We start from the raw sequence: 26,045 nt of genomic DNA, 5'->3' as shown, positions 1-26,045 counted from the left end.
CAGTCCTTTATGCATGACATTTTCCGTGATTATTTGGATAAATTTATGATTGTGTATCTGGATGATATTTTGATTTTTTCGGATGACTGGGACTCTCATGTCCAGCAGGTCAGGAGGGTTTTTCAGGTTTTGCGGTCTAATTCCTTGTGTGTGAAGGGTTCTAAGTGCGTTTTTGGGGTTCAAAAGATTTCCTTTTTGGGATATATTTTTTCCCCCTCTTCCATCGAGATGGATCCTGTCAAGGTTCAGGCTATTGGTGATTGGACGCAACCCTCTTCTCTTAAGAGTCTTCAGAAATTTTTGGGCTTTGCTAACTTTTATCGTCGATTTATTGCTGGTTTTTCTGATGTTGTTAAACCATTGACTGATTTGACTAAGAAGGGTGCTGATGTTGCTGATTGGTCCCCTGCTGCTGTGGAGGCCTTTCGGGAGCTTAAGCGCCGCTTTTCTTCCGCCCCTGTGTTGCGTCAGCCTGATGTTGCTCTTCCTTTTCAGGTTGAGGTCGACGCTTCTGAAATCGGAGCTGGGGCAGTTTTGTCGCAGAGAAGTTCCGATTGTTCCGTGATGAGACCTTGTGCCTTTTTCTCGCGTAAATTTTCGCCCGCCGAGCGGAATTATGATGTTGGGAATCGGGAGCTTTTGGCCATGAAGTGGGCTTTTGAGGAGTGGCGTCATTGGCTTGAGGGGGCTAGACATCAGGTGGTGGTATTGACTGACCACAAAAATCTAATTTATCTTGAGTCCGCCAGACGCCTGAATCCTAGACAGGCGCGCTGGTTGTTGTTTTTCTCTCGGTTTAATTTTGTGGTGTCCTACCTGCCGGGTTCTAAGAATGTTAAGGCGGATGCCCTTTCTAGGAGTTTTGAGCCTGACTCCCCTGGTAACTCTGAACCTACAGGTATCCTTAAGGATGGAGTGATATTGTCTGCCGTTTCTCCAGACCTGCGGCGGGCCTTGCAGGAGTTTCAGGCGGATAGACCTGATCGTTGCCCACCTGGTAGACTGTTTGTTCCTGATGATTGGACCAGTAAAGTCATTTCTGAGGTTCATTCTTCTGCGTTGACAGGTCATCCTGGAATCTTTGGTACCAGGGATTTGGTGGCAAGGTCCTTCTGGTGGCCTTCCCTGTCTCGAGATGTGCGAGGCTTTGTGCAGTCTTGTGACGTTTGTGCTCGGGCCAAGCCTTGTTGTTCTCGGGCTAGTGGATTGTTGTTGCCCTTGCCTATCCCGAAGAGGCCCTGGACGCACATCTCGATGGATTTTATTTCGGATCTTCCTGTTTCTCAGAAGATGTCTGTCATCTGGGTGGTGTGTGACCGTTTCTCTAAGATGGTCCATTTGGTTCCCCTGCCTAAGTTGCCTTCTTCTTCCGAGTTGGTTCCTCTGTTTTTTCAAAATGTGGTCCGTTTGCATGGTATTCCGGAGAATATCGTTTCTGACAGAGGAACCCAATTCGTGTCTAGATTTTGGCGAGCATTCTGTGCTAGGATGGGCATAGATTTGTCTTTCTCGTCTGCTTTCCATCCTCAGACAAATGGCCAGACCGAGCGGACGAATCAGACCTTGGAGACATATTTGAGGTGTTTTGTGTCTGCAGATCAGGATGATTGGGTTGCTTTTTTGCCTTTAGCGGAGTTTGCCCTCAATAATCGGGCCAGCTCTGCCACCTTGGTGTCTCCTTTTTTCTGTAATTCGGGGTTTCATCCTCGATTTTCTTCTGGTCAGGTGGAATCTTCGGATTGTCCTGGAGTGGATGCTGTGGTGGAGAGGTTGCATCAGATTTGGGGGCAGGTAGTGGACAATTTGAAGTTGTCCCAGGAGAAGACTCAGCTTTTTGCCAACCGCCGGCGTCGGGTTGGTCCTCGGCTTTGTGTTGGGGACTTGGTGTGGTTGTCTTCTCGTTTTGTCCCTATGAGGGTTTCTTCTCCTAAGTTTAAGCCTCGGTTCATCGGCCCGTACAAGATATTGGAGATTCTTAACCCTGTGTCCTTCCGTTTGGACCTCCCTGCATCTTTTTCTATTCATAATGTTTTTCATCGGTCATTGTTGCGCAGGTATGAAGTACCGGTTGTGCCTTCCGTTGAGCCTCCTGCTCCGGTGTTGGTTGAGGGCGAGTTGGAGTACGTTGTGGAAAAAATCTTGGACTCCCGTGTTTCCAGACGGAAACTCCAGTATCTGGTCAAATGGAAGGGATACGGTCAGGAGGATAATTCTTGGGTGACTGCCTCTGATGTTCATGCCTCCGATCTGGTCCGTGCCTTTCATAGGGCTCATCCTGATCGCCCTCGTGGTTCTGGTGAGGGTTCGGTGCCCCCTCCTTGAGGGGGGGGTACTGTTGTGAAATTGGATTTTGGGCTCCCCCGGTGGCCACTGGTGGAATTGAACTGGTGTGCATCATCCCCTCTGTTCACCTGTTTCCATCAGGATGTGGGAGTCGCTATTTAACCTTGCTCCTCTGTCACTTCCATGCCGGTCAACATTGTAATCAGAAGCCTTTCTGTGCATGTTCCTGCTACTAGACAACTCCCAGCTAAGTTGGACTTTTGTCCTCGTTTGTTTTTGCATTTTGTTCCGGTTCACAGCTGTAGTTTCGTTTCTGTGTCTGGAAAGCTCTTGTGATCTGAAATTGCCACTCTGATGTTATGAGTTAATACTAGAGTCTTAAAGTAATTTCAGGATGGTATTTTGATAGGGTTTTCAGCTGACCATGAAAGTGCCCTTTCTGTCTTCCTGCTATCTAGTAAGCGGACCTCAATTTTGCTAAACCTATTTTCATACTACGTTTGTCATTTCATCTAAAATCACCGCCAATATATGTGGGGGCCTCTGTCAGCCTATCGGGGAAATTTCTCTAGAGGTGAGCCAGGACTATATTTTCCTCTGCCAGGATTAGTTAGTCCTCCGGCCGGCGCTGGGCGTCTAGGGATAAAAACGTAGGCAACGCTACCCGGCTACTGTTAGTTGTGCGGCAGGTTTAGTTCATGGTCAGTTTAGTTTCCATCCTTCCAAGAGCTAGTACTCATGTTTGCTGGGCTATGTTCTCTTGCCATTGAGAACCATAACACTCACCTCTGAGTGTGGTTACAACCTATATAATGGAGGCTGGTGTTTGGCACATGATCTGTGTGTTGGTATTGAGAAGGCCTCCTGTGTGTTTGGCCCCTGACTTTAAGAGTTTATTCTCCAAACATGCCTCAGATGTTGGGATAGGAGCAGTCCTTTCCCAGGAGGTACATGGTGAGGAGCACCCTGTTCTCAACCTGAGTAGGAAGCTGTCCTAATGTGAGAGAAATTACTCAGTAGTAGAAAAGGAGTGCTTGGCCATAAAGTGGGCGGTGGACACGTTATGGTACTATCTAGTGGGGGGTAAGTTTAGATTGATATCCGACCATGCCCCACTCAGATAGATGAGGGAAACAAAGGGTAGAAATGCTAGGGTCACCCACTGGTTCTTGGCCCTGCAAGATTTCCACTTCGATGTAGAACACAGAGCAGGGAAGCTACATGGTAATGCTGATGCCCTCTCAAGACTCCCTTGTCTGGTGATAGAAAGTGCCAAGCCCCATGACTTTAGAAAGAGGGGGAGGTAAGTAAGGAGGCTAATGGCCACATAGTTGATGGGAGGTATGTGTCGCGGAGATGGCTGCGCTTTGTGATGCAACCCGGAGTGTCTTCTTTAGGGCACATAAACACTGAGAGGTTCGTTTGGTGCAACTGGGACTGGATTGTGGGTACAGTAGCTATGAGAGATGGGCGGGTCTGGCTTCCCACATACCTCACCGCTGCGTGTGGTTACAGCCTATATAATGGAGGCTGTTGTTTGGCACATGGTCTGTGTGTTGGGAGGGAGAAGGCCTCCTGCGCATTTGGCTCCAGACCGAGCCTGAGTACTGGACACTAACCCAGCCTGTGTGCCCACAGGCCTGACAGAGGAGAGCTCTGTTTTGGACATTGTGACTTTGTTTTGCCTGAGCTAAAGGCTATTTATTTTCTGTTTGTGCTTCTGGGTTTATGAAGTAATAAACCCCATGAACTTTTAAAGGAACAAGCCTCCTGTTTTCCTCCCGTCGCACCCAAGTAAGTAAAACCCTTACACTGTTTATGTTTTTTTGAGTGTACATTATTACAAGTAACCTTACTAATTTTTTCATGTTTATTCCCCAATATTGATTCCTTAAAAAGTTATTTTCATGCTCCTAAATAGGAGCTGTCTGACAGTGTTTGTAAACACTAATAATTTTTCAATTTACTGCTTTACTAAATTTGTATCCGTTCTTGAGCTATAAAGAGTAGTGTTGAGCATTCCGATACCGCAAGTATCGGGTATCGGCCGATACTAGCGGTATCGGAATTCCGATACCGGGATTCCGATACTTGGCGCGTATCGGATACCGGAATCGGAAGTTCAATGATTCAAAATTCAGAAATTCAGCTAATGAGAAAGATTCCAAGTGTGGGCACATCCTGTTTAGCATGGAGGGCATGAAACTACTGGCAAGGCTGTGATTGGCTGCTGAAATGATGTCATGATGCAGTTTAAAAGTCGCTGGCGCCATTTTGCGATCACTCTGCTGTGAATTCAGTTAGTGACAGGACGCTGTTTGCTGACTGAGGGACAGTTTAGAGATAGCGATTTGCTTCTTTGTGCTTTCCAAAGGCTAATTTAGCAACCGCTGTGTTCACCTACTATTCACCTTCCTTTTGCCTTGTAGCGCTGTTTTCACAGCGATCTGCAAGGTCTCTCTGTGTGTGTGTGTGTGAGTGCAGCCCACTCTCTAGTCTGAGTGCAGCCACATAGGCCATCCATAGCTGGTTGTATTCAGTTCAGGGAGGGTGGTTCATTGCCTCATACTGTCCTTTTTTTTTTTTTTTTTTTAAGTAGTGCAGGCTGCTGCACATTTTTTCCAAAAATTCCTATTAGTGTCTTTCCACCCGTCTCCAGCTAATTTGTGGAAAAACACTACATAGGATAAAGTAGAGGAGGGTTTTTGGGCCTTGCAGCGCCGTTTACAGCTGTCTGCACGGTCTCCGTGTGACTGCAGCTCGCCCTGTAATCTGTGAGCAGCCATAGCCTGGTTGTCTGCAGCTCAGGGTTGTTCACTGCGTCATACCGCCAAATCAATTTTCTTTTTTTTCAAAGTAGTGTAGTCTGCTGCTAATTTATTTTAAAAAATCCTATTAGTGTCTTTCCACCCGTCTCCAGCTAATTTGTGGAAAAACACTACATAGGATAAAGTAGAGGAGGGTTTTTGGGCCTTGCAGCGCCGTTTACGGCTGTCTGCACGGTCTCCGTGTGACTGCAGCTCGCCCTGTAGTCTGTGAGCAGCCGTAGCCTGGTTGTCTGCAGCTCAGGGTTTTTCACTGCGTCATACCGCCAAATCAATTTTCTTTTTTTTCAAAGTAGTGTAGTCTGCTGCTAATTTATTTTAAAAAATCCTATTAGTGTCTTTCCACCCGTCTCCAGCTAATTTGTGGAAAAACACTACATAGGATAAAGTAGAGGAGGGTTTTTGGGCCTTGCAGCGCCGTTTACGGCTGTCTGCACGGTCTCCGTGTGATTGCAGCTCTATCCGTTGTCAGTTCAGCCCCAAAAAAATAAATAAATAATAAAGTTCACCAAACACACCAGTTACACCACTTTACATTTGTGTAGGCCACATTAGCTCATATTCAAGTCTAGTCCACACTTTAGAAAATTAGTGTGTCTTATACCTGTTAGGAGGAGTTGCTCAGGAATAAGCACACAAAGCCGTTAGTACTTTTCTGCTTATCTTTATCAGTCAACCAAGATGAAGAAGGCAGTGAGTAAGGCACGTGGGCGTGGGCGTGGGCGCGGAGCAGGGAGGGGACGTGGGGATTCTGTGCCTGCTGCGGGCACCGGTGAGTCATCAGCACCCACTTTCACAAGGGAACAGTCGTTCATGCGCAGCTTTGTCGCCGAGCGCCGTACACCGCTGCTGCGTGAAGACCAAATTGAAGCCGTTGTGGGATGGATGGCAGCTAATGCATCAACTTCCATTAGTGCCACATCCTCTCAGACACAGAGCACTGGAGAGCAGCCATCTGTCTCTTCACCACCTGCAAAATTGCCCAGGCAGACAGAGATCCCAGGACAGGAGCAGTCTCTACTTCTGTTCTCTGAATCATCTCTTGGCTTGGAAACAGGGGGCCAGCCAAGCAGCATTGGAGAAATGGAAGAAGAGGCAGGGTGCAGTGATGCCCAACAGCTTTTTCTGTCTTCCTCTGAAGAGGCGGGTGGGCCAGTGGCTCCGGTCACCACCTCGCAGGCCGCATCAGCTGATGATGACACTCAGGTGCCACTTACTGGTGCGTGCTCTGCTGCTGAGACTACCCAGGAGGAGCAGTTGGGGGCAGAGGGTAGTGTAGATGATGAGGTCCTTGACCCATCTTGGCGTCAGGGACAGGAAGGTGGTGGGAGCAGCTCTGAGGAAGAGATTCCCCGTACGGCCCAAAGAGGGAGAGGGAGGGGGAAGACTGCGGATCCTGCAGCCTCCGCTTTGGCACCCGTAAGGAGCATGTCTCTTCCAAAAGTCAAAAGGGGGGCTCCCAAGACTTGCAGTGCCTGGTCCTTTTTTGACACAGTTGCAGATGACATTTGCTATGTCAGATGCAAGGTGTGTCATCAAAAAATCAAAAGAGGTCAAAAAGTCGCCAACCTCAATACCTCCAACATGTGGAAACATGTGCGCAACAGGCACCCGGCGGAGTTAGACAAACACACTGAAGAGCTAGGCCAACCAACAGCGGCAGCTACCACCTCTTCAGCTCGTGTTGCCTCTTCCTCTAGCTCACACGCAGCTGGTTCGGCTTCCTCCCAGGATCGCCGTGGAAGAACCTCTGGCCCGGTTGTCCAGAGACCCGCTGTCATTCCACCCGCAGCACCACTTTCCCAGTCAACCACACACTCCCAGCCCAGTCTACAGCCATCGGTAGTACAGGCATGGGAGAAAAGGCGGCCTTTCTCGTCAAACCACCCACGAGCACAGGCTCTGACTGCAGGCATTGCCAAACTTCTGTCACTGGAAATGCTGTCATTCAGGCTGGTGGAGACTGACAGCTTCCGTGACTTGATGTCATTGGCAGTCCCACAGTACAGTGTGCCCAGCCGCTTTTACTTCAGCAGGCAAGCCGTCCCTGCCCTGCACAAGCATGTGGAGGGACACATAAAACACGCGCTACTGAACGCCGTCAGTAGCAAGGTCCACCTCACCACCGATGCGTGGACCAGTCAACATGGACAGGGGCGATACCTTTCCCTCACTGCCCATTGGGTTAATGTCGTTGAGCCGGGTACAGACCGTGCGAGTGGCGCAGGACGTGTCCTGCCCACTCCAAGGATTGCAGGAATCCATTCTGTACGCATTGACTCCTCCTCTTACACCAGTTCCTCAGAATCATCGCTGCAGGAGCCGTCACAGTCCACCTCCACATGGACCCGTGATGAACGTGTACCTGTTACGACCGACATGAGCACAGCCGTGGCCAAACGTCAACAGGCCGTCTTGAAATTAATTTTTTTGGGGAATCGTAGCCACACAGCGCAGGAGCTCTGGAATGCCATCAAGCAGGAGAGCGATGTGTGGTTTGAGCCAGCGAATCTCCAGCCAGGCATGGTAGTGTGTGATAATGGCCGAAATCTGGTGGCAGCCCTGGGCCTCGGCAACCTCACTCACATCCCATGTCTGGCACATGTGCTCAATTTGGTCGTGCAGAGTTTTTTGAGGGACTATCCGGATCTTGATGCACTGCTGCACAAGGTCCGCCTAGAGTGTGCTCACTTGCGGCATTCCAGCACGGCAAAAGCGCGCATTGCGGCTCTGCAGTGCCGACACCGCCTGCCGGAACATCGCATCATATGTGACCTACCTACCAGGTGGAATTCCACGTTACATATGTTGGAGCGGTTGTGTGAGCAGCAGCAAGCTGTAATGGAGTACCAGCTGTATCAGGCGCAAAAAAGTCGCAGTCAGCGTCGTACAGACTTCACAACCACAGAGTGGGCCACTATGAAGGATGTCTGCCAGGTTTTGCGTCCCTTTGATTATTCCACGCGGATGGCGAGTGCAGATGATGCACTAGTCAGCATGACTGTCCCCCTTATCTGCCTGCTTGAAAAATCACTGCAAGCGCTAAGGGATGATGTTGTGGAAGAGGTGGAGGATGAGGATTCACCACTTCCATCATCTTCTGGACAGTCAGCGCCACGTGGTTCCTCACAAACGCGTAGGCAGGGGACAGTTTGTGAGGAGGATGAGGAGGAGTCAATGGAGGAGGAAGACATCTGTCCAGAGGAGGGAGTTCCCGAATTGTCCAGTACTCAGTGTGTACAGCGAGGGTGGGGTGATGACGAGCGGGCAGAGATCACGCCTCCAGCTGGGGACAGCGTTTCTTGGGCAGTTGGCAGTCTGCAGCACATGGTGGATTACATGCTGCAGTGCCTGAGAAACGACCGCCGCATCGACCACATTCTCAACATGTCTGATTATTGGGTGTTCACCCTCCTCGATCCTCGCTACCGGGACAACGTAGAAAGCCTCATCACACCGTTGAACCGGGAGCGAAAAATGCGGGAGTACCAAGACACACTGGTCAGTTCCATCATCTTCTCCATTCCAACTGAGAGAAGTGCTGCTAGTGCATTCCAAAGCAGCTCAGTGCGTCCAGGCAGTGGTGGAGGCTCTGCACAAAGAGGGAGCAGAAGCAGTGCCTCTGCCCAAGGCAAGACCAGTATGGCCGAACTGTGGCACAGTTTTCTGTGCCCGCCACAAAAGTCTACACCATCACAGACGGCTCCAGTCAGCAGGAGGCAACGGTTCCGTCAGATGGTGACAGACTACATGTCTTGCCCTCTTGCTTTACTCCCAGACGGCTCTTCCCCTTTCAAGTTTTGGGTCTCAAAGCTGGATACATGGCCAGAGCTAAGCCAGTATGCATTGGAGGTGCTGTCTTGCCCTGCGGCCAGTGTATTATCGGAACGTGTCTTTAGTGCTGCAGGTGGTGTACTAACTGACCGTCGCATGCGACTATCCTCCGATAACGTTGACCGGCTTACTTTCCTGAAAATGAACAAGGCCTGGATCTCGCAGGAATTTGCCACTCCTCCTCCTGATTAAATAATTAGGTCACTGTATACGTTATCCAGGTCTCCTGTTGTGTTCATCTTTCTACCACCTGAACTTAAATTCCTGGGCTCCAACACCGCCAGTTGAGGCTCAGATGTGCCGTCTGCACAGTCAAAACATACGACCCAGTGTTATTGGGTTTCAGTAACGTCAGCTGATCCCCAGCTGTGTAGCCGGCAATGTGTCATGCGACCGCCACGCTGACACAACAACTGAAATGTAAGGGAATCTGCCCCCCCCCCCCAAGGCGTTTGTTACTGAAAGAGCCACCTTGTGCAGCAGTAATGCTGCACAAGGAAAAAGGTAGCTATTTTGGTTTTGCTCCTTGCACACGCAAAACTTAACACTTATAAAATGTGTCCACTGATACCGTAAAACCGTCCCGGAGGTGGGACTTTCCTTCGTAATATGACGCAGCACAGCCGTCATTCCTACCCCCCCGGCGCCGCGCCCCGGCTCCTCAGCGTTGTTTGATTCCGTCCCGGAGCCTGCGCTGTTATGTTATCCCGTGGCCAGGCACACTTAGCGCTGCCCGTCTTCTGGCATCATTTGGTGTCAGGCTGGCTGCGCCTGTGCGGCCACGCTGGCCGAGAGCCCGCCTCGCAGTGTCTTCTGATTTAATCCCACTGGGGGCCTGGGATCTATGGACATGCACAGTGCATATCTGAACCTCCACCTCTCACTCATCTCCCTATGGCTTCTTCAGACTGTTCGATGTCAGCTGGTCCCTAATAGCATGCCACGGCCGTGACACCGCACAGTCTGAAAAAGAAGCCATAGGGAGGGGAGTGAGAGGCGAGGATATGCACTGCGCATGGCCATGGATCCCAGGCCCCCAGTGGGATTACATCAGAAGACACTGCGAGGCGGGCTCTCGGCCAGCGCGGCCGCACAGGCGCAGCCAGCCTGACACCAAATGATGTCAGAAGATGGGCAGCGCTAAGTGTGCCTGGCCACGGGATAACATAACAGCGCAGGCTCCGGGACGGAATCAAACAACGCTGAGGAGCCGGGGCACGGCGGCGGGGGGGTAGTAATGATGGCTGTGCTGCGTCATATTACGAAGGAAAGTCCCACCTCCGGGACGGTTTCACGGCTTCAGGGGACACATTTTAAAAGTGTTTAGTTCTGTGTTTGCAAGGAGCATGATGAAAAGAGCCACCTTTTCCTTTTGCATCTTTTGTGCTGCACAAGCTGGCTCTTTCAGCTACAAACGCCTTGGGGGGGGGTTAAAGGTTCCCTTTCGACTTTCTCAGGCTTCGGCCTACATTGTGTTCCTCTGCTTTTCCACCTGCCCCTGGGCTCCAACACCGCTAGTTGCCGTCCAGAAGTGCTGTACGCACAGTCAACAGTCCCTCCTCTGTTATTGGGGTTCAGTAACGTCAGCTGTTCCCCTGCTGTGTGTGTGGCAATCCCTCCTACCTCCTCCAACCTCCTCCTCCTCCACCTGTCCCTGGGCTCCAACACCGCCAGTTGCCGTCCAGAAGTGCTGTACGCACAGTCAACAGTCCCTCCTCTGTTATTGGGGTTCAGTAACGTCAGCTGTTCCCCTGCTGTGTGTGTGGCAATCCCTCCTACCTCCTCCAACCTCCTCCTCCTCCACCTGTCCCTGGGCTCCAACACCGCCAGTTGCCGTCCAGAAGTGCTGTACGCACAGTCAACAGTCCCTCCTCTGTTATTGGGGTTCAGTAACGTCAGCTGTTCCCCTGCTGTGTGTGTGGCAATCCCTCCTACCTCCTCCAACCTCCTCCAACCTCCTCCTCCTCCACCTGTCCCTGGGCTCCAACACCGCCAGTTGCCGTCCAGAAGTGCTGTACGCACAGTCAACAGTCCCTCCTCTGTTATTGGGGTTCAGTAACGTCAGCTGTTCCCCTGCTGTGTGTGTGGCAATCCCTCCTACCTCCTCCAACCTCCTCCTCCTCCACCTGTCCCTGGGCTCCAACACCGCCAGTTGCCGTCCAGAAGTGCTGTACGCACAGTCAACAGTCCCTCCTCTGTTATTGGGGTTCAGTAACGTCAGCTGTTCCCCTGCTGTGTGTGTGGCAATCCCTCCTACCTCCTCCAACCTCCTCCAACCTCCTCCTCCTCCACCTGTCCCTGGGCTCCAACACCGCCAGTTGCCGTCCAGAAGTGCTGTACGCACAGTCAACAGTCCCTCCTCTGTTATTGGGGTTCAGTAACGTCAGCTGTTCCCCTGCTGTGTGTGTGGCAATCCCTCCTACCTCCTCCAACCTCCTCCAACCTCCTCCTCCTCCACCTGTCCCTGGGCTCCAACACCGCCAGTTGCCGTCCAGAAGTGCTGTACGCACAGTCAACAGTCCCTCCTCTGTTATTGGGGTTCAGTAACGTCAGCTGTTCCCCTGCTGTGTGTGTGGCAATCCCTCCTACCTCCTCCAACCTCCTCCTCCTCCACCTGTCCCTGGGCTCCAACACCGCCAGTTGCCGTCCAGAAGTGCTGTACGCACAGTCAACAGTCCCTCCTCTGTTATTGGGGTTCAGTAACGTCAGCTGTTCCCCTGCTGTGTGTGTGGCAATCCCTCCTACCTCCTCCAACCTCCTCCAACCTCCTCCTCCTCCACCTGTCCCTGGGCTCCAACACCGCCAGTTGCCGTCCAGAAGTGCTGTACGCACAGTCAACAGTCCCTCCTCTGTTATTGGGGTTCAGTAACGTCAGCTGTTCCCCTGCTGTGTGTGTGGCAATCCCTCCTACCTCCTCCAACCTCCTCCTCCTCCACCTGTCCCTGGGCTCCAACACCGCCAGTTGCCGTCCAGAAGTGCTGTACGCACAGTCAACAGTCCCTCCTCTGTTATTGGGGTTCAGTAACGTCAGCTGTTCCCCTGCTGTGTGTGTGGCAATCCCTCCTACCTCCTCCAACCTCCTCCAACCTCCTCCTCCTCCACCTGTCCCTGGGCTCCAACACCGCCAGTTGCCGTCCAGAAGTGCTGTACGCACAGTCAACAGTCCCTCCTCTGTTATTGGGGTTCAGTAACGTCAGCTGTTCCCCTGCTGTGTGTGTGGCAATCCCTCCTACCTCCTCCAACCTCCTCCTCCTCCACCTGTCCCTGGGCTCCAACACCGCCAGTTGCCGTCCAGAAGTGCTGTACGCACAGTCAACAGTCCCTCCTCTGTTATTGGGGTTCAGTAACGTCAGCTGTTCCCCTGCTGTGTGTGTGGCAATCCCTCCTACCGCCTCCAACCTCCTCCAACCTCCTCCTCCTCCACCTGTCCCTGGGCTCCAACACCGCCAGTTGCCGTCCAGAAGTGCTGTACGCACAGTCAACAGTCCCTCCTCTGTTATTGGGGTTCAGTAACGTCAGCTGTTCCCCTGCTGTGTGTGTGGCAATCCCTCCTACCTCCTCCAACCTCCTCCTCCTCCACCTGTCCCTGGGCTCCAACACCGCCAGTTGCCGTCCAGAAGTGCTGTACGCACAGTCAACAGTCCCTCCTCTGTTATTGGGGTTCAGTAACGTCAGCTGTTCCCCTGCTGTGTGTGTGGCAATCCCTCCTACCTCCTCCAACCTCCTCCAACCTCCTCCTCCTCCACCTGTCCCTGGGCTCCAACACCGCCAGTTGCCGTCCAGAAGTGCTGTACGCACAGTCAACAGTCCCTCCTCTGTTATTGGGGTTCAGTAACGTCAGCTGTTCCCCTGCTGTGTGTGTGGCAATCCCTCCTACCTCCTCCAACCTCCTCCTCCTCCACCTGTCCCTGGGCTCCAACACCGCCAGTTGCCGTCCAGAAGTGCTGTACGCACAGTCAACAGTCCCTCCTCTGTTATTGGGGTTCAGTAACGTCAGCTGTTCCCCTGCTGTGTGTGTGGCAATCCCTCCTACCTCCTCCAACCTCCTCCAACCTCCTCCTCCTCCACCTGTCCCTGGGCTCCAACACCGCCAGTTGCCGTCCAGAAGTGCTGTACGCACAGTCAACAGTCCCTCCTCTGTTATTGGGGTTCAGTAACGTCAGCTGTTCCCCTGCTGTGTGTGTGGCAATCCCTCCTACCTCCTCCAACCTCCTCCAACCTCCTCCTCCTCCACCTGTCCCTGGGCTCCAACACCGCCAGTTGCCGTCCAGAAGTGCTGTACGCACAGTCAACAGTCCCTCCTCTGTTATTGGGGTTCAGTAACGTCAGCTGTTCCCCTGCTGTGTGTGTGGCAATCCCTCCTACCTCCTCCAACCTCCTCCTCCTCCACCTGTCCCTGGGCTCCAACACCGCCAGTTGCCGTCCAGAAGTGCTGTACGCACAGTCAACAGTCCCTCCTCTGTTATTGGGGTTCAGTAACGTCAGCTGTTCCCCTGCTGTGTGTGTGGCAATCCCTCCTACCTCCTCCAACCTCCTCCTCCTCCACCTGTCCCTGGGCTCCAACACCGCCAGTTGCCGTCCAGAAGTGCTGTACGCACAGTCAACAGTCCCTCCTCTGTTATTGGGGTTCAGTAACGTCAGCTGTTCCCCTGCTGTGTGTGTGGCAATCCCTCCTACCTCCTCCAACCTCCTCCTCCTCCACCTGTCCCTGGGCTCCAACACCGCCAGTTGCCGTCCAGAAGTGCTGTACGCACAGTCAACAGTCCCTCCTCTGTTATTGGGGTTCAGTAACGTCAGCTGTTCCCCTGCTGTGTGTGTGGCAATCCCTCCTACCTCCTCCAACCTCCTCCAACCTCCTCCTCCTCCACCTGTCCCTGGGCTCCAACACCGCCAGTTGCCGTCCAGAAGTGCTGTACGCACAGTCAACAGTCCCTCCTCTGTTATTGGGGTTCAGTAACGTCAGCTGTTCCCCTGCTGTGTGTGTGGCAATCCCTCCTACCTCCTCCAACCTCCTCCAACCTCCTCCTCCTCCACCTGTCCCTGGGCTCCAACACCGCTAGTTGCCGTCCAGAAGTGCTGTACGCACAGAGCCAAACACCTCGCCAATGTGTTAGTGGGGTTCAGCACCGCCAGCTGTTCCCCTGCTGTGTATACGGCAACGTGTACTGCGACCGCCACGCAGGCACAACAAGTTAAATGTAAGGGAACCTGACCCCCCCCCCCCCAGGCGTTTGTTACTGAAGGAGCCACCTTGTGCAGCAGTAATGATGCAAAGGGAAAAAGTGCCTCTTTTCGTGATGCTCCTTGCACATGCTGAACCAAACACTTATGAAATGTGTCCCCACACAGCGTTAAACCGTCCGGTAGGTGGAGCTTTCCTTTGTCGTGTGACGCAGCACAGCCATCATTTTTACCCCCTTGGCGCCGTGCGCCCCCTCCTCAGCGTTGTTTGAATCTGTCCCGGAGCCTGCGCTGTTAGGTTAGCCCTTGGCCATGCACACATGTTGCGCTGCCCGTCTTCTGACCTCATTTGGTGTCAGGCTGGCTGCGCCTGTGCGGGTGCGCTGGCCGAGATCCCGCCTCGCAGTGTCGTCTAATGTAATCCCACCGCGGGCCTGTGATCCGTGCCCGTGCGCAGTGCATATCCTCTCCTCTCACTCCCCTCCCTACGGCTTCTTCAGACTGTGCGATGTCAGCTGGTCCCTAATAGCATGCCACGGCCGTGACACCGCACAGTCTGAAAAAGCCGTAGGGAGGGGAGTGAGAGGAGAGGATATGCACTGCGCACGGGCACGGATCACAGGCCCGCGGTGGGATTACATTAGACGACACTGCGAGGCGGGATCTCGGCCAGCGCACCCGCACAGGCGCAGCCAGCCTGACACCAAATGAGGTCAGAAGACGGGCAGCGCAACATGTGTGCATGGCCAAGGGCTAACCTAACAGCGCAGGCTCCGGGACAGATTCAAACAACGCTGAGGAGGCGGCGCACGGCGCCAAGGGGGTAAAAATGATGGCTGTGCTGCGTCACACGACAAAGGAAAGTTCCACCTACTGGACGGTTTAATGCTGTGAGGAGACACATTTCATAAATGTTAGGTTCCGCATGTACAAGGACCATAATTAAAAGAGCTAAGTTTACCTTTTCCAGCATTAGTGCTGTACACAATGGCTCTTTCAGCTACAAACGCCTGGGGGGGGGGGTTAAAGGTTTCCTTTCAACTTGCTCGAGTGCAGGCTTCGGCCTACACTCCGCTCCCCCTGCTCCTCCTGCTGACCCTGGGCTCTAACACCGCCAGTTTTTGCCCAGATGTGCTAGCTGCACAGAGAAAAACACCAGCCAATGTGTCAGTGGGGTTCAGCACCGCCAGCTGTTCCCCTGCTGTGTAGCCGGCAACGTGTCCTGCGACCGCCACGCAGACACAAGAACTGAAATTGAAGGGAACCTGTCCCCCCTCCCCCAGGTGTTTCTATGTTTTACAGCTACCTTGAACAGCAGTAATGCTGCATGTGTTCAAGGTGGCTCAGAAACTTATTCTCCTTGCCCATGTTGAAGTGAACACGTCTAAAATGTGTCCTCTGTGACCATTAAAACGTCCCTCAGGTGTGATTTGACTTTGTATTGACACACGCAACAAGCTCCTTGGTAACGCTGCCCGTCTTCTGGCATCATTGTTTGGCTGGCTGCGCCTCTGCGGCCGCCCTGACCCACACAACAGCCCTCGTTGTCTTATTTAATGGGACTGCGAGGGTGTGATTCATGGGCAGGATCAGTGCATCAGTTCGCCTGTCCCTCCTCTCCTTCCGCCTTCTTCGGACTGTGCGGCTTCATGGCCGTGGCATGCGATAAGGGATCAGATGACGCCGCACAGTCTGAAGCGGGTGTAAGGACCCGAGTGTGAGAGGCGAACATATGTGCTGCGCCAGGCCCTAAATCCCAGCCCCGCAGTGTTTTAACAATGTTAAGACACTGCGGGGCTGGGATTCATGGGCATCGCGAACCGCACCGGCCGACATTACATGATGCCAGAAGATGGGCAGCGCTAACGGCGCTAGGCCAGGGGATAACACGACAGCGCAGACTCCTGTACAGCAAATAACAACGCTCGGGAGGCTGCACCCAGCACCAAGGTGGGATTCTTGACACCTGTGCTGCGTCTCATTACAAAGGGAACTCTCGCCTCCATTACACAGTTTGACTGTATAAAGGGCTAAATGTTATACCTGTTCCATTCAGCGTGTGCAAGGAGAAAAATTACAAGAGCAACCTTTGACTTGCGCAGCACTGCTGCTGCATAAGCTGTGGCTCTTCTACTTTGTAACCCCTGAGGGGGGGTTAAAGGTGACTTTTGAAATCGGTTCAATTAGGCTTCGGCCTACACTCTGCTCCACCTGCAGAGCCCGGGCTCCAACAACGCTAGTTGCTGTCCGGAAGTGCTGGCTGCACAGAGCCAAACACCTCGCCAATGTGTCAGTGGGGTCCAGCACCGCCAGCTGTTCCCCTGCTGTGTAGCCGGCAACGTGTCCTGCAAAAGCCACGCAGACACAACACACCCAAAGCTGCCGCCTGTGCAGGCTTCGGCCTACACTCCCCTCCCCCTGCTCCTCCTCCTCCTGCTCCTCCTCCTGCTGTCCCTGGGCTCTAACACACCGCCAGTTGGGGCCCAGATGTGCTAGCTGCACAGAGAAAAACACCAGCCAATGTGTCAGTGGGGTCCAGCACCGCCAGCTGTTCCCCTGCTGTGCAGCCGGCAACGTGTCCTGCAAAAGCCACGCAGACACAAGAACTGAAATTGAAGGGAACCTGTCCCCCCTCCCCCAGGCGTTTTTACGTTATCCAGCCACCTTGTACAGCGGTAATGCTGCATGTGTGCAAGGTGGCTCAGAAACGTATTCTCCTCGCACATGTGGAACTGAAAACACGTCTGAAATGTGTCCTCTGTGTGACCATTTAACCGTCCCGGTGGTGTGACTTTCCTTTGTAATGACACGCTGCAACCCCCTTGGTAGCGCTGCCCGTCTTCTGGCATCATTGTTTGGCTGGCTGCGCCTCTGCGGCCGCCCTGACCCACACAACGCCCCTCGGTGTCTTATTTATTGGGACTGCGAGGGTGTGATTCATGGGCAGGATCAGTGCATCAGTTCGCCTGTCCCTCCTCTCCTTCCGCCTTCTTCGGACTGTGCGGCTTCATGGCCGTGGCATGCGATAAGGGATCAGATGACGCCGCACAGTCTGAAGCGGGTGTAAGGACCCGAGTGTGAGAGGCGAACATATGTGCTGCGCCAGGCCCTGAATCCCAGCCCCGCAGTGTTTTAACAATGTTAAGACACTGCGGGGCTGGGATTCCTGGGCATCGCGAACCGCACCGGCCGACATTACATGATGCCAGAAGATGGGCAGCGCTAACGGCGCTAGGCCAGGGGATAACACGACAGCGCAGACTCCTGTACAGCAAATAACAACGCTCGGGAGGCTGCACCCAGCACCAAGGTGGGATTCTTGACACCTGTGCTGCGTCTCATTACAAAGGGAACTCTCGCCTCCATTACACAGTTTGACTGTATAAAGGGCTAAATGTTATACGTGTTCCATTCAGCGTGTGCAAGGAGAAAAATTACAAGAGCAACCTTTGACTTGCGCAGCACTGCTGCTGCATAAGATGTGGCTCTTCTACTTTGTAACCCCTGAGGGGGGGTTAAAGGTGACTTTTGAAATCGGTTCAATTAGGCTTCGGCCTACACTCTGCTCCACCTGCAGAGCCCGGGCTCCAACAACGCTAGTTGCTGTCCGGAAGTGCTGGCTGCACAGAGCCAAACACCTCGCCAATGTGTCAGTGGGGTCCAGCACCGCCAGCTGTTCCCCTGCTGTGTAGCCGGCAACGTGTCCTGCAAAAGCCACGCAGACACAACACACCCAAAGCTGCCGCCTGTGCAGGCTTCGGCCTACACTCCCCTCCCCCTGCTCCTCCTCCTGCTGTCCCTGGGCTCTAACACACCGCCAGTTGGGGCCCTAGGAAGACAAGCTTGAATAGGTCCCCATCCGGGTTCCAGTACCGTCAGCTGGTTCTCGGCAGTGTCTTTTGCTCTTGTACCTTCTGCTCCCCATCCTGGTTCCAGTACCGTCAGCTGGTTCCGGGCAGAGCCTTTGGCTTAGGTGCCTCCCTCTGGGTATCCGAGTTCCACCAACGTCAGGTGGTCCTTGGTAGTGCTTTCAGGCACGGGTACCTCCTGCTTAGTAACCGGGTTCCAGTAACGTCAGCTGGTCCTCGGTAGTTCCATTGGCTCTTGGACCTTCGGCTACCCATCCGGGTTCCAGTACCGTCAGCTGGTTCTCGGCAGTGTCTTTTGCTCTTGTACCTTCTGCTCCCCATCCTGGTTCCAGTACCGTCAGCTGGTTCCGGGCAGAGCCTTTGGCTTAGGTGCCTCCCTCTGGGTATCCGAGTTCCACCAACGTCAGGTGGTCCTTGGTAGTGCTTTCAGGCACGGGTACCTCCTGCTTAGTAACCGGGTTCCAGTAACGTCAGCTGGTCCTCGGTAGTTCCATTGGCTCTTGGACCTTCGGGTAGCCATCCGAGTTCCAGTTCCATCAGCTGTTTCTCGGCATTTTCTCAGCCTTCTTGTACCTTCTGCTACATTTCCAAGTTCAAGACCCGAAAGACGATGACCCGGAAGACCACCCCTAAGATGATGACGACACCAGAGACGACAACCACCGAGATGACGACGACCCTGGAGACGATGACCCTGAAGACGACCCCGATGACGACGACCCCGATGACGACGACCCCGATGACGACGACCCTGGAGATGACGACCCTGGAGATGACGACGACAACCTGGAAGACCGAGAAGCAGAAGAACAAGAGGCTGCAGAACAAAGAGCAGAAGAACATTAAGCATAAGACTAAATATCAGAGCAAAAGATATTATCTAAATTATAAGCAGAAGAAGACTAAGCAGTGTATGGGGGTGAGTCCGTTCCTCCTCGTGGTGCCCCTGGATAAAGCCTGATGCTGCAGGCCAAACTGAACGCGGACAAATGTAACTGTTTTGTGACAGGCAGAACGGAAGGTGTAATCTTCAAACTTTTATAGATAACAACTACGGGAATGCCTGTCACAAATAAGAATATGATGAAGAAGTTGAATATAAAAAAGATAATAGTTAAATAAAAAGAATATGAACAATGTAAAAAAAAAAATATATATATACGTAGAAAAGAAGAAGATGAATAAGGTGAAGAAGTTGATGTCACAGAAGCTGATGATGAGGATAATGAAGAAGAAAGTGTGGGAGAAGTAAAAAATAGGGTGAAGGGCGTGGAAGTAGTGAAACATCAATATCTGACAAAATAAATAAAAAATTAACATAGTCAAATTCTTTCTAACGCCGAACGTCATAAAAAAATTAAAAATACTGCTATTCTATTTGATTGGGATAAACCCCTGTGCCTTTAATGTCTCCGCCACCTCCCCCAATACATCCTACATTATTCTTAGTTGTTTTCCTTCATGTAGAATTAACCTACAAGGAAAGAAAGGGTTTATTTTAATTCCGATATTTTCGTCCCATTGACTTGCATTGGGATCGGGTATCGGTATCGGATTGGATTCCGATACTGTGACGGTATCGGCCGATACTTTCCGATACCGATACTTTCCGATATCGGAAAGTATCGCTCAACACTAATAAAGAGTTTAATTTTTTTTCTTTGTTTACAGAACATTGCTTTGGAGCCCAGCCACCTATGCTACACCACACAACATACGCAATGCTTACAGCTTTTTTTTATTAGGCTTGGAAGTAGTGTTTTGAAGCCAGCTTGAATTGCTTCTAATCTGTTTACTAATAAAATGGAATTATTTTTTACCAATGGACGGTTGTGCTGGACATCCTTCTTACCTTCTAGTCCCTGGTAGCTTAAGCATACTGATTACAAGATAAATTCCCACAGTGGTCGGTCTCTTAAGGTACCTTCACATGAAACGACATCGCTAGCGATCCGTGACGTTGCAGCATCCTCGCTAGCGATATCGTTTCGTTTGACACGCAGCAGCGATCAGGATCCTGCTGTGATGTCGCTGGTCGCTGAATAAAGTTCAGAACTTTATTTGGTCGTCCGATCGCTGTGTATCGTTGTGTTTGAAAGCAAAAGCAACGATACCAGCGATGTTTTACACTGGTAACCAGGGTAAACATCGGGTTACCAAGCGCAGGGCCGCGCTTAGTAACCCGATGTTTACCCTGGTTACCAGCGTAGAAGTAAAAAAAACAAACAGTACATACTCACCTGCGTGTCCCCCAGCGTCTGCTTCCTGACACTTACTGAGCGCCGGCCCTAAAGTGAAAGTGAAAGCACAGCGGTGACGTCACCGCTGTGCTGTTAGGGCCGGAGCTCAGTCAGTGTCAGGAAGCAGACGCTGGGGGACGCGCAGGTGAGTATGTACTGTTTGTTTTTTTTACTTCTACGCTGGTAACCAGGGTAAACATCGGGTTACTAAGCGCGGCCCTGCGCTTAGCAACCCGATGTTTACCCTGGTTACCCGGGGACCTCGGCATCGTTGGTCGCTGGAGAGCGGTCTGTGTGACTGCTCTCCAGCGATCAAACAGCGACGCTGCAGTGATCGGCATCGTTGTCGCTATCGCTGCAGCGTCGCTTCGTGTGAAGGTACCTTTAGGCAACGAGCCATAAACAAAAGTGTTAATATCTCAAGAATGGCTGCAAATGTTAATAAGCAACAAATTGCAAAAGTTCTTGTTTTTTTAAAACTAATTGACAATATCCATCTATGAACATGGGAACTACCATTAATTAAACTACAAGATTTAAAGTACATTTAGGTTCTATTCTATCATACTATCATTACTTCTAAATACTACTATTTAGGCTATGATCGTATATGTGTTGGTTTCATCACCAGCAGCCTCCATCGCAATTCCTGTAGGTTTTAACATGAAAAATATAACTGCATGTAGCACCACAAAGAGGGGAAAGGTACTGAGCATGCTCCATAATATTAATAATTAAGAAAATACCATTAGTGCTTCATGCAAACATGATGGAGCGATCTGCCTTATGGGATATGGAACATTGGCTGATTATACACTTTGACAAAACAGATGAAAGCATTAGAATGATTTACCAGACATTGATGTTGTTTGGCTATCATTAGCATTGGTCAACATTGTCAAATCTATGGGGATCTAACAACCGACATTACCACTGATCCTCTGCAGCTCTGGAAATGATGCTGATGTTCACATAGTATGGAGCCAAAACATGACAGCACCATACTATGTGTAGTGGCTACTCTTAGTACTACAGCCTACATTAAAGGGAATCTGTCACCTCATTTAAGCATATAAGCTGCGGCCACCACTATTAGCGGCTTATCTACAGTATTCTATAATGCTGTAGATAAACCCCCAATGTAACCTGAAAGATACGAAACACAAGTTAGATTATTCTCACCCAGGGGCGGTCAAATGCGGCACGGGTCCGATGGGCATCGTGGTCTGGGTCCGGCGCTTCCATCTTCATACGATGTCATCATCCTCCTTGCTTCGTGTTGCGGCTCCTGCGCTGATTTGCCCTGTTGAGGGCAGCGCAAAGAACTGAGGTGCGCAGGCGCTGGGCTACTCTGAGCTTTCCCGGCCCCTGCGCACTGAAGTACTTCAATCTGCTCTCAGCAGGACAGAGAATTACGCCTGTGCATGAGCCGAGACAGAAGCAAGGAAGAGGACGTCATCGCATGAAGATGGGAGGCGCCGGACCCAGACCTGCGACGCCCATCGGACCAGGACCGCACCGGACCGCCCCATGGGTGAGTATAATCTAACTTGTTTTTCTTACCTTACAGGTTACATCGGGGGCTTATCTACAGTATAACAGAATGCTGTCGATAAGCCTCTAATGGCGGTGGCTGAAAATTATATGCGAAAAATGAGGTGACAGATTCCCTTTAATGTGAATAAGAGCCAAAATGCAATACCCAAGATTGTCCACTACCATACCGTGGAGGCGCTGTGTTATTCAGCTCTGCGCACTATTGACTTATTCTGTTGCTACAAACAGTTGATTGGTGGAGATTGGTCGGGATTCTGGGTGTCAGATCACCACCGTTTTGCTATTGATGATCCGCCTTAAGGATACATCATCAATCTATAGTATAAGTCCTGGATAACATCTGTAACATGTATTTGATTCGCTTTATCTTTTAGGAAAAACCAAATCCTGAATTATACTTTACAAATGAAAACCTAACTGTGTTGGTCACGGATCTCTTCGCTGCTGGTATGGAGACAACCTCAACCACTCTGAGATGGGGCCTCCTATTGATGATGAAATATCCAGAAATCCAAAGTAAGAAACCATCTTGTTGTATTTTACCATCGCACACAGTAAACACTGTATGTATGCAACATTGTACAGCGCTTTGTCTCCCATATTTGAAGGATGGTCTTCCATATCCTTTTAAATTAACACTTGTATGGATCATGAACTGTAAGTGTTCTACATTTGTCTTGTAAGTTTCTACTGCAGTTTTGTACTTATTCATGCCACTGTTGAACTGTTCACTTTTAGAGTGCACTGATTTATGCCATGAACCCCATACATTTCATACGTCACCGAACCTACACAGTGGGACCTGGCAAACCATTTCCTCAATGGTGTCTCCATTTTTTGTGTTACTTGATGATACCAGAAACAATGCCATGAGGAGGCATCGGCAGTAGGGTAATTATAAGGAAGTCAATATTAATAGTACCTCTCCTTCTGCAAGTGGTCCCATACTTTGATCTCAAACTGTCTTATTAGGAGATACTCTCCAATGAAACCCCAGTGTTGATGGTCTCCACGCAGCTGTAGCTGGTCACAAGAGATTGCAAAAAGAATAGTCATCCCATTTTTCCTTGAAATGACATGACATTGTCATTCTGTACATAAGGCTCATGCAAAACCACAAATGACGCCTGCGAGGCAGGGAATTGAGGTATGGGAAGAAGCTGCCAGTCATCTTGAGTGTGCCTATTTTTCTGATACTCTTAGTAGCCTCAAATTCTGGCTCATGAATGGGGACATCCTTATGTCATAATAGTGGTACATAAATGCTTGTTTTTAAATACCACTTTATTTTGTGTATTCTAAACTCTACTAACCAATATGATCACAAAAATCCCCTTTGAGGAGGTAAAATTGGCAAAAGCAGCATCACTGTGTGCCCAAGGTGCTCTTACTCCAAGATTACTCTTATGGTAAAATCACAGTTTACTATCCTACTAGCTGGGAGAAAAAAATTGTGACAGGGGAAAGAATTCCAGACAACGGAATATATTAAAGTTGCATGGCAGTTGTAGAAACACATGACTTTATCACAGCCAACAAGTGGCCAGAAGGCAGAATTAAACGTTATGACATAACTTTTTACTGATTTTTTTTATTGTATGGGTTTATTTTTGTGATGGAAATAGAAAAAGTCCAAAGTGAAATTGACAAAGTTATTGGGTTGTCCGAACCTCAAGTTATTCATCGTAAAGACATGCCGTATACTGATGCCGTCATCCATGAGATCCAACGTTTCGGAAACATTGTTCCAAACAACCTGCCCCATGCTACCACTCAAGATGTTAACTTCAGGGGATATTTCCTGCCCAAAGTAAGTAAGAAGTAAATATCAATGTATATCTCTCCTATTAGTTGTAAGGGGTTAACACAAAAGCCTAAGACAGATCCAGTCAGGCAATATCAACTTTAATATCTTCATGTGTCATGACTTTGGCTAAGCTTGTCCTAAGACTTGAATGTTATCAGTCTGGTGGTTGAGGAAGTTAGACATATAGTCATTAAGGTACAATAGCATATATCAGAAGGAAAGTAGTAATGTATCAGCATGAAAGTTGGATACTTGTATCTATTGTGGTGGTCCGGAGAGTAGTCCGAAAATTCAAGATGATATTAGAAGATGGGCATGTACTATACAAGCAGTGGTCAAGTGGAGAAGTGGACAGCCAGTCAAATCAGGATTCGGTATTGGGATATCATGAGTCATGAAAGCACGATATGATATGATTTACCCCTAATGCAACCGTTTCACACTTTTTTGAAGGGTTTTATGTAAATACTGCTTAAAAGGGTTTTACACAAAGGTTGTGTAACACCTATCCACAGGATAAGCTATGGTCAGACATGCACACTAATGTTCAATTCAAAATCTATGAGTCTGAAAGACAAAGCAAGGAGAAACGAGAGACTGGGGACCCTTATTATAGTGTGCTGGAAAGGGTCCCTGCAGTCAAGTCCTTAGCAACGGTGTATCATCATAGTTTCTGTCACTTTGACAGGGAGAATAATGCTGAATGCAGTATTGCTTTTTCTAACAAATCTGCAAGAATTGTCAATGGAGGCTCGAAATGTCATTGCAAATTTAGGTTTAATGATGAATTTAATAAATCAAATTCCATTTGTCATTTATGGAACTGTTGAACATTTCAGGGGACATATGTGATGCCTCTGCTGACCTCCGTACTTTATGACAAGGATCATTTCATAAAAGCCGATGAGTTCTACCCTGAACATTTTCTGGATTCAAGTGGAAATTTTGTACGGAAAGAAGCGTGTATGCCTTTTTCAGCTGGTGAGTTATTGTCTCAGATGTGTTTTTTTAGGGTGAAGTAATATTGCAGATGAGATAACTTCTTTGCCATCAGAGAGCAGTAAAATGCTATATGAACTTGAAAATTACAATGGTGTAAGTAACAGCTTTGATACTAACTAGTTCACTGATATTCAGTGGTATAACTTGACGTTTATGGGCCCCAATACAAAATCTCCAAGAGAGCCCTCAGCTATCATGTGCCTTTTATTTTAATAATCTCACATGGTCCAAATGAACCTTGATGGTCAATCAAGGCTACAAGGCCTTGGTACAACTACAACAGCTGCATACACTCTAGTTATGTCCCTCTTGATATTAGTTAATCCCTTAGTACCTGGACTTTTGGTGGCAAGTCAAGTCTAGAAGCACCTGAGGGAGACACTCGTACCTCTGGGACTCAGATGGCAGGCACCTTTAAAGCATGTATGTGAAGAATTATTAAATGTATGAAAATGTTAAGATTTTCAATAAAAGTAAATGTACTTTTTATCCTTTACACATATTTTATTGCTATAGGTAAGAGAAGTTGCGCTGGAGAGAACTTGGCAAAAATGGAGCTGTTTATGTTCTTCACGAGACTGCTGCAGAACTTCACCATCAAGGCTCCTCCTGGGGCTACACTAGACCTGACTCCTGCGGTTGGATTAACAGCTGGTCCACTGGCCCATGAGATATGTGCTATACCTCGTGCTTAACCTAAGAGTGTTTCCTAAAATTAAAAAACCTTAATAATTGTCTAAATAGATTTTTGTTAAAATATCTTTTGTTACAATGAACTGTATCCCGCCTTCTCATCAAGTGTTTTTCTTGTCTAATTATTTACAACCACATATGATATCATGCGTTGTACGCTTGCGAGCAGAGCCCTCATTCCTTTTGGTATCTGTTCAGGTATATGTTATTCTGTAATGTCTTTTTATTGTCTGTACAAGTCTTCTCTACAATGTAAAGTGCTGCGAAATATGTTGGCGCAATAGAAATGCAAATTATTATTGCCTGCATGTATAGTTCATAAGACACTGGGAAAATGTTACCTTGAACTGGTCTGCTGGACCAAATTATTTCTAAGGAATGTTTGAGGTGAAATTGCCTGAATCCAGAATTTGTTTTCAAATCCAACATTTACCAACTCGACATTGTAGATGTCCTCATCAGCCAAATTATCATTCTCAACACTATTGTCTGCCAAGTCAATGTCTTCCATTCCAAAGTCCTTGAATAAAATGTATTTTTATATATTTTCAGTGGCAATATTTTCCATGCCAAAATAGGTCAAGTTAATATTCTCTAAGCCAAAATGTCTTCTAAGCTTTTGTCTCTATCCCAACATCCTCCAAGCCCGTCTTCCAAACAAACATCTTCCAAGTCAACATGTTCCATACCAGCATCTGGCAAGCAAACATCTAAGCCCAAATCCCACACTATATTCTAAGTCAATGTATGTATG

General features: G+C 49.8%; 1 protein-coding gene across 6 annotated transcripts in view; it reads left to right on the top strand.

The window, feature by feature from the left end:
* LOC143808688 (cytochrome P450 2K1-like) overlaps nt 1–25,700 on the top strand; it is a 79,926-nt gene extending 54,226 nt beyond the window's left edge. For 3 of the 6 annotated variants that reach the window (XM_077291601.1, XM_077291603.1, XM_077291600.1), the window contains 4 exons: nt 22,164–22,305; nt 23,415–23,599; nt 24,436–24,577; nt 25,115–25,422. In XM_077291601.1, the coding sequence (XP_077147716.1) occupies nt 22,164–22,305; nt 23,415–23,599; nt 24,436–24,577; nt 25,115–25,293 (648 nt within the window). In that variant the 3' untranslated portion in view covers nt 25,294–25,422. Of the gene's footprint in view, nt 1–22,163; nt 22,306–23,414; nt 23,600–24,435; nt 24,578–25,114 lie in introns of all 6 variants that reach the window. The other 3 variants (XM_077291604.1, XM_077291602.1, XM_077291605.1) reach the window with 2 other exon arrangements.
* Nucleotides 25,701–26,045: the final 345 nt, after the last annotated feature.

Source organism: Ranitomeya variabilis, chromosome 2 (assembly GCF_051348905.1).
Source record: "Ranitomeya variabilis isolate aRanVar5 chromosome 2, aRanVar5.hap1, whole genome shotgun sequence".
Lineage (NCBI taxonomy): Eukaryota > Metazoa > Chordata > Amphibia > Anura > Dendrobatidae > Ranitomeya > Ranitomeya variabilis.
The sequence above is the reverse complement of the archived record's forward strand: the minus strand, read 5'-3'. Positions and strand labels throughout refer to the sequence as shown.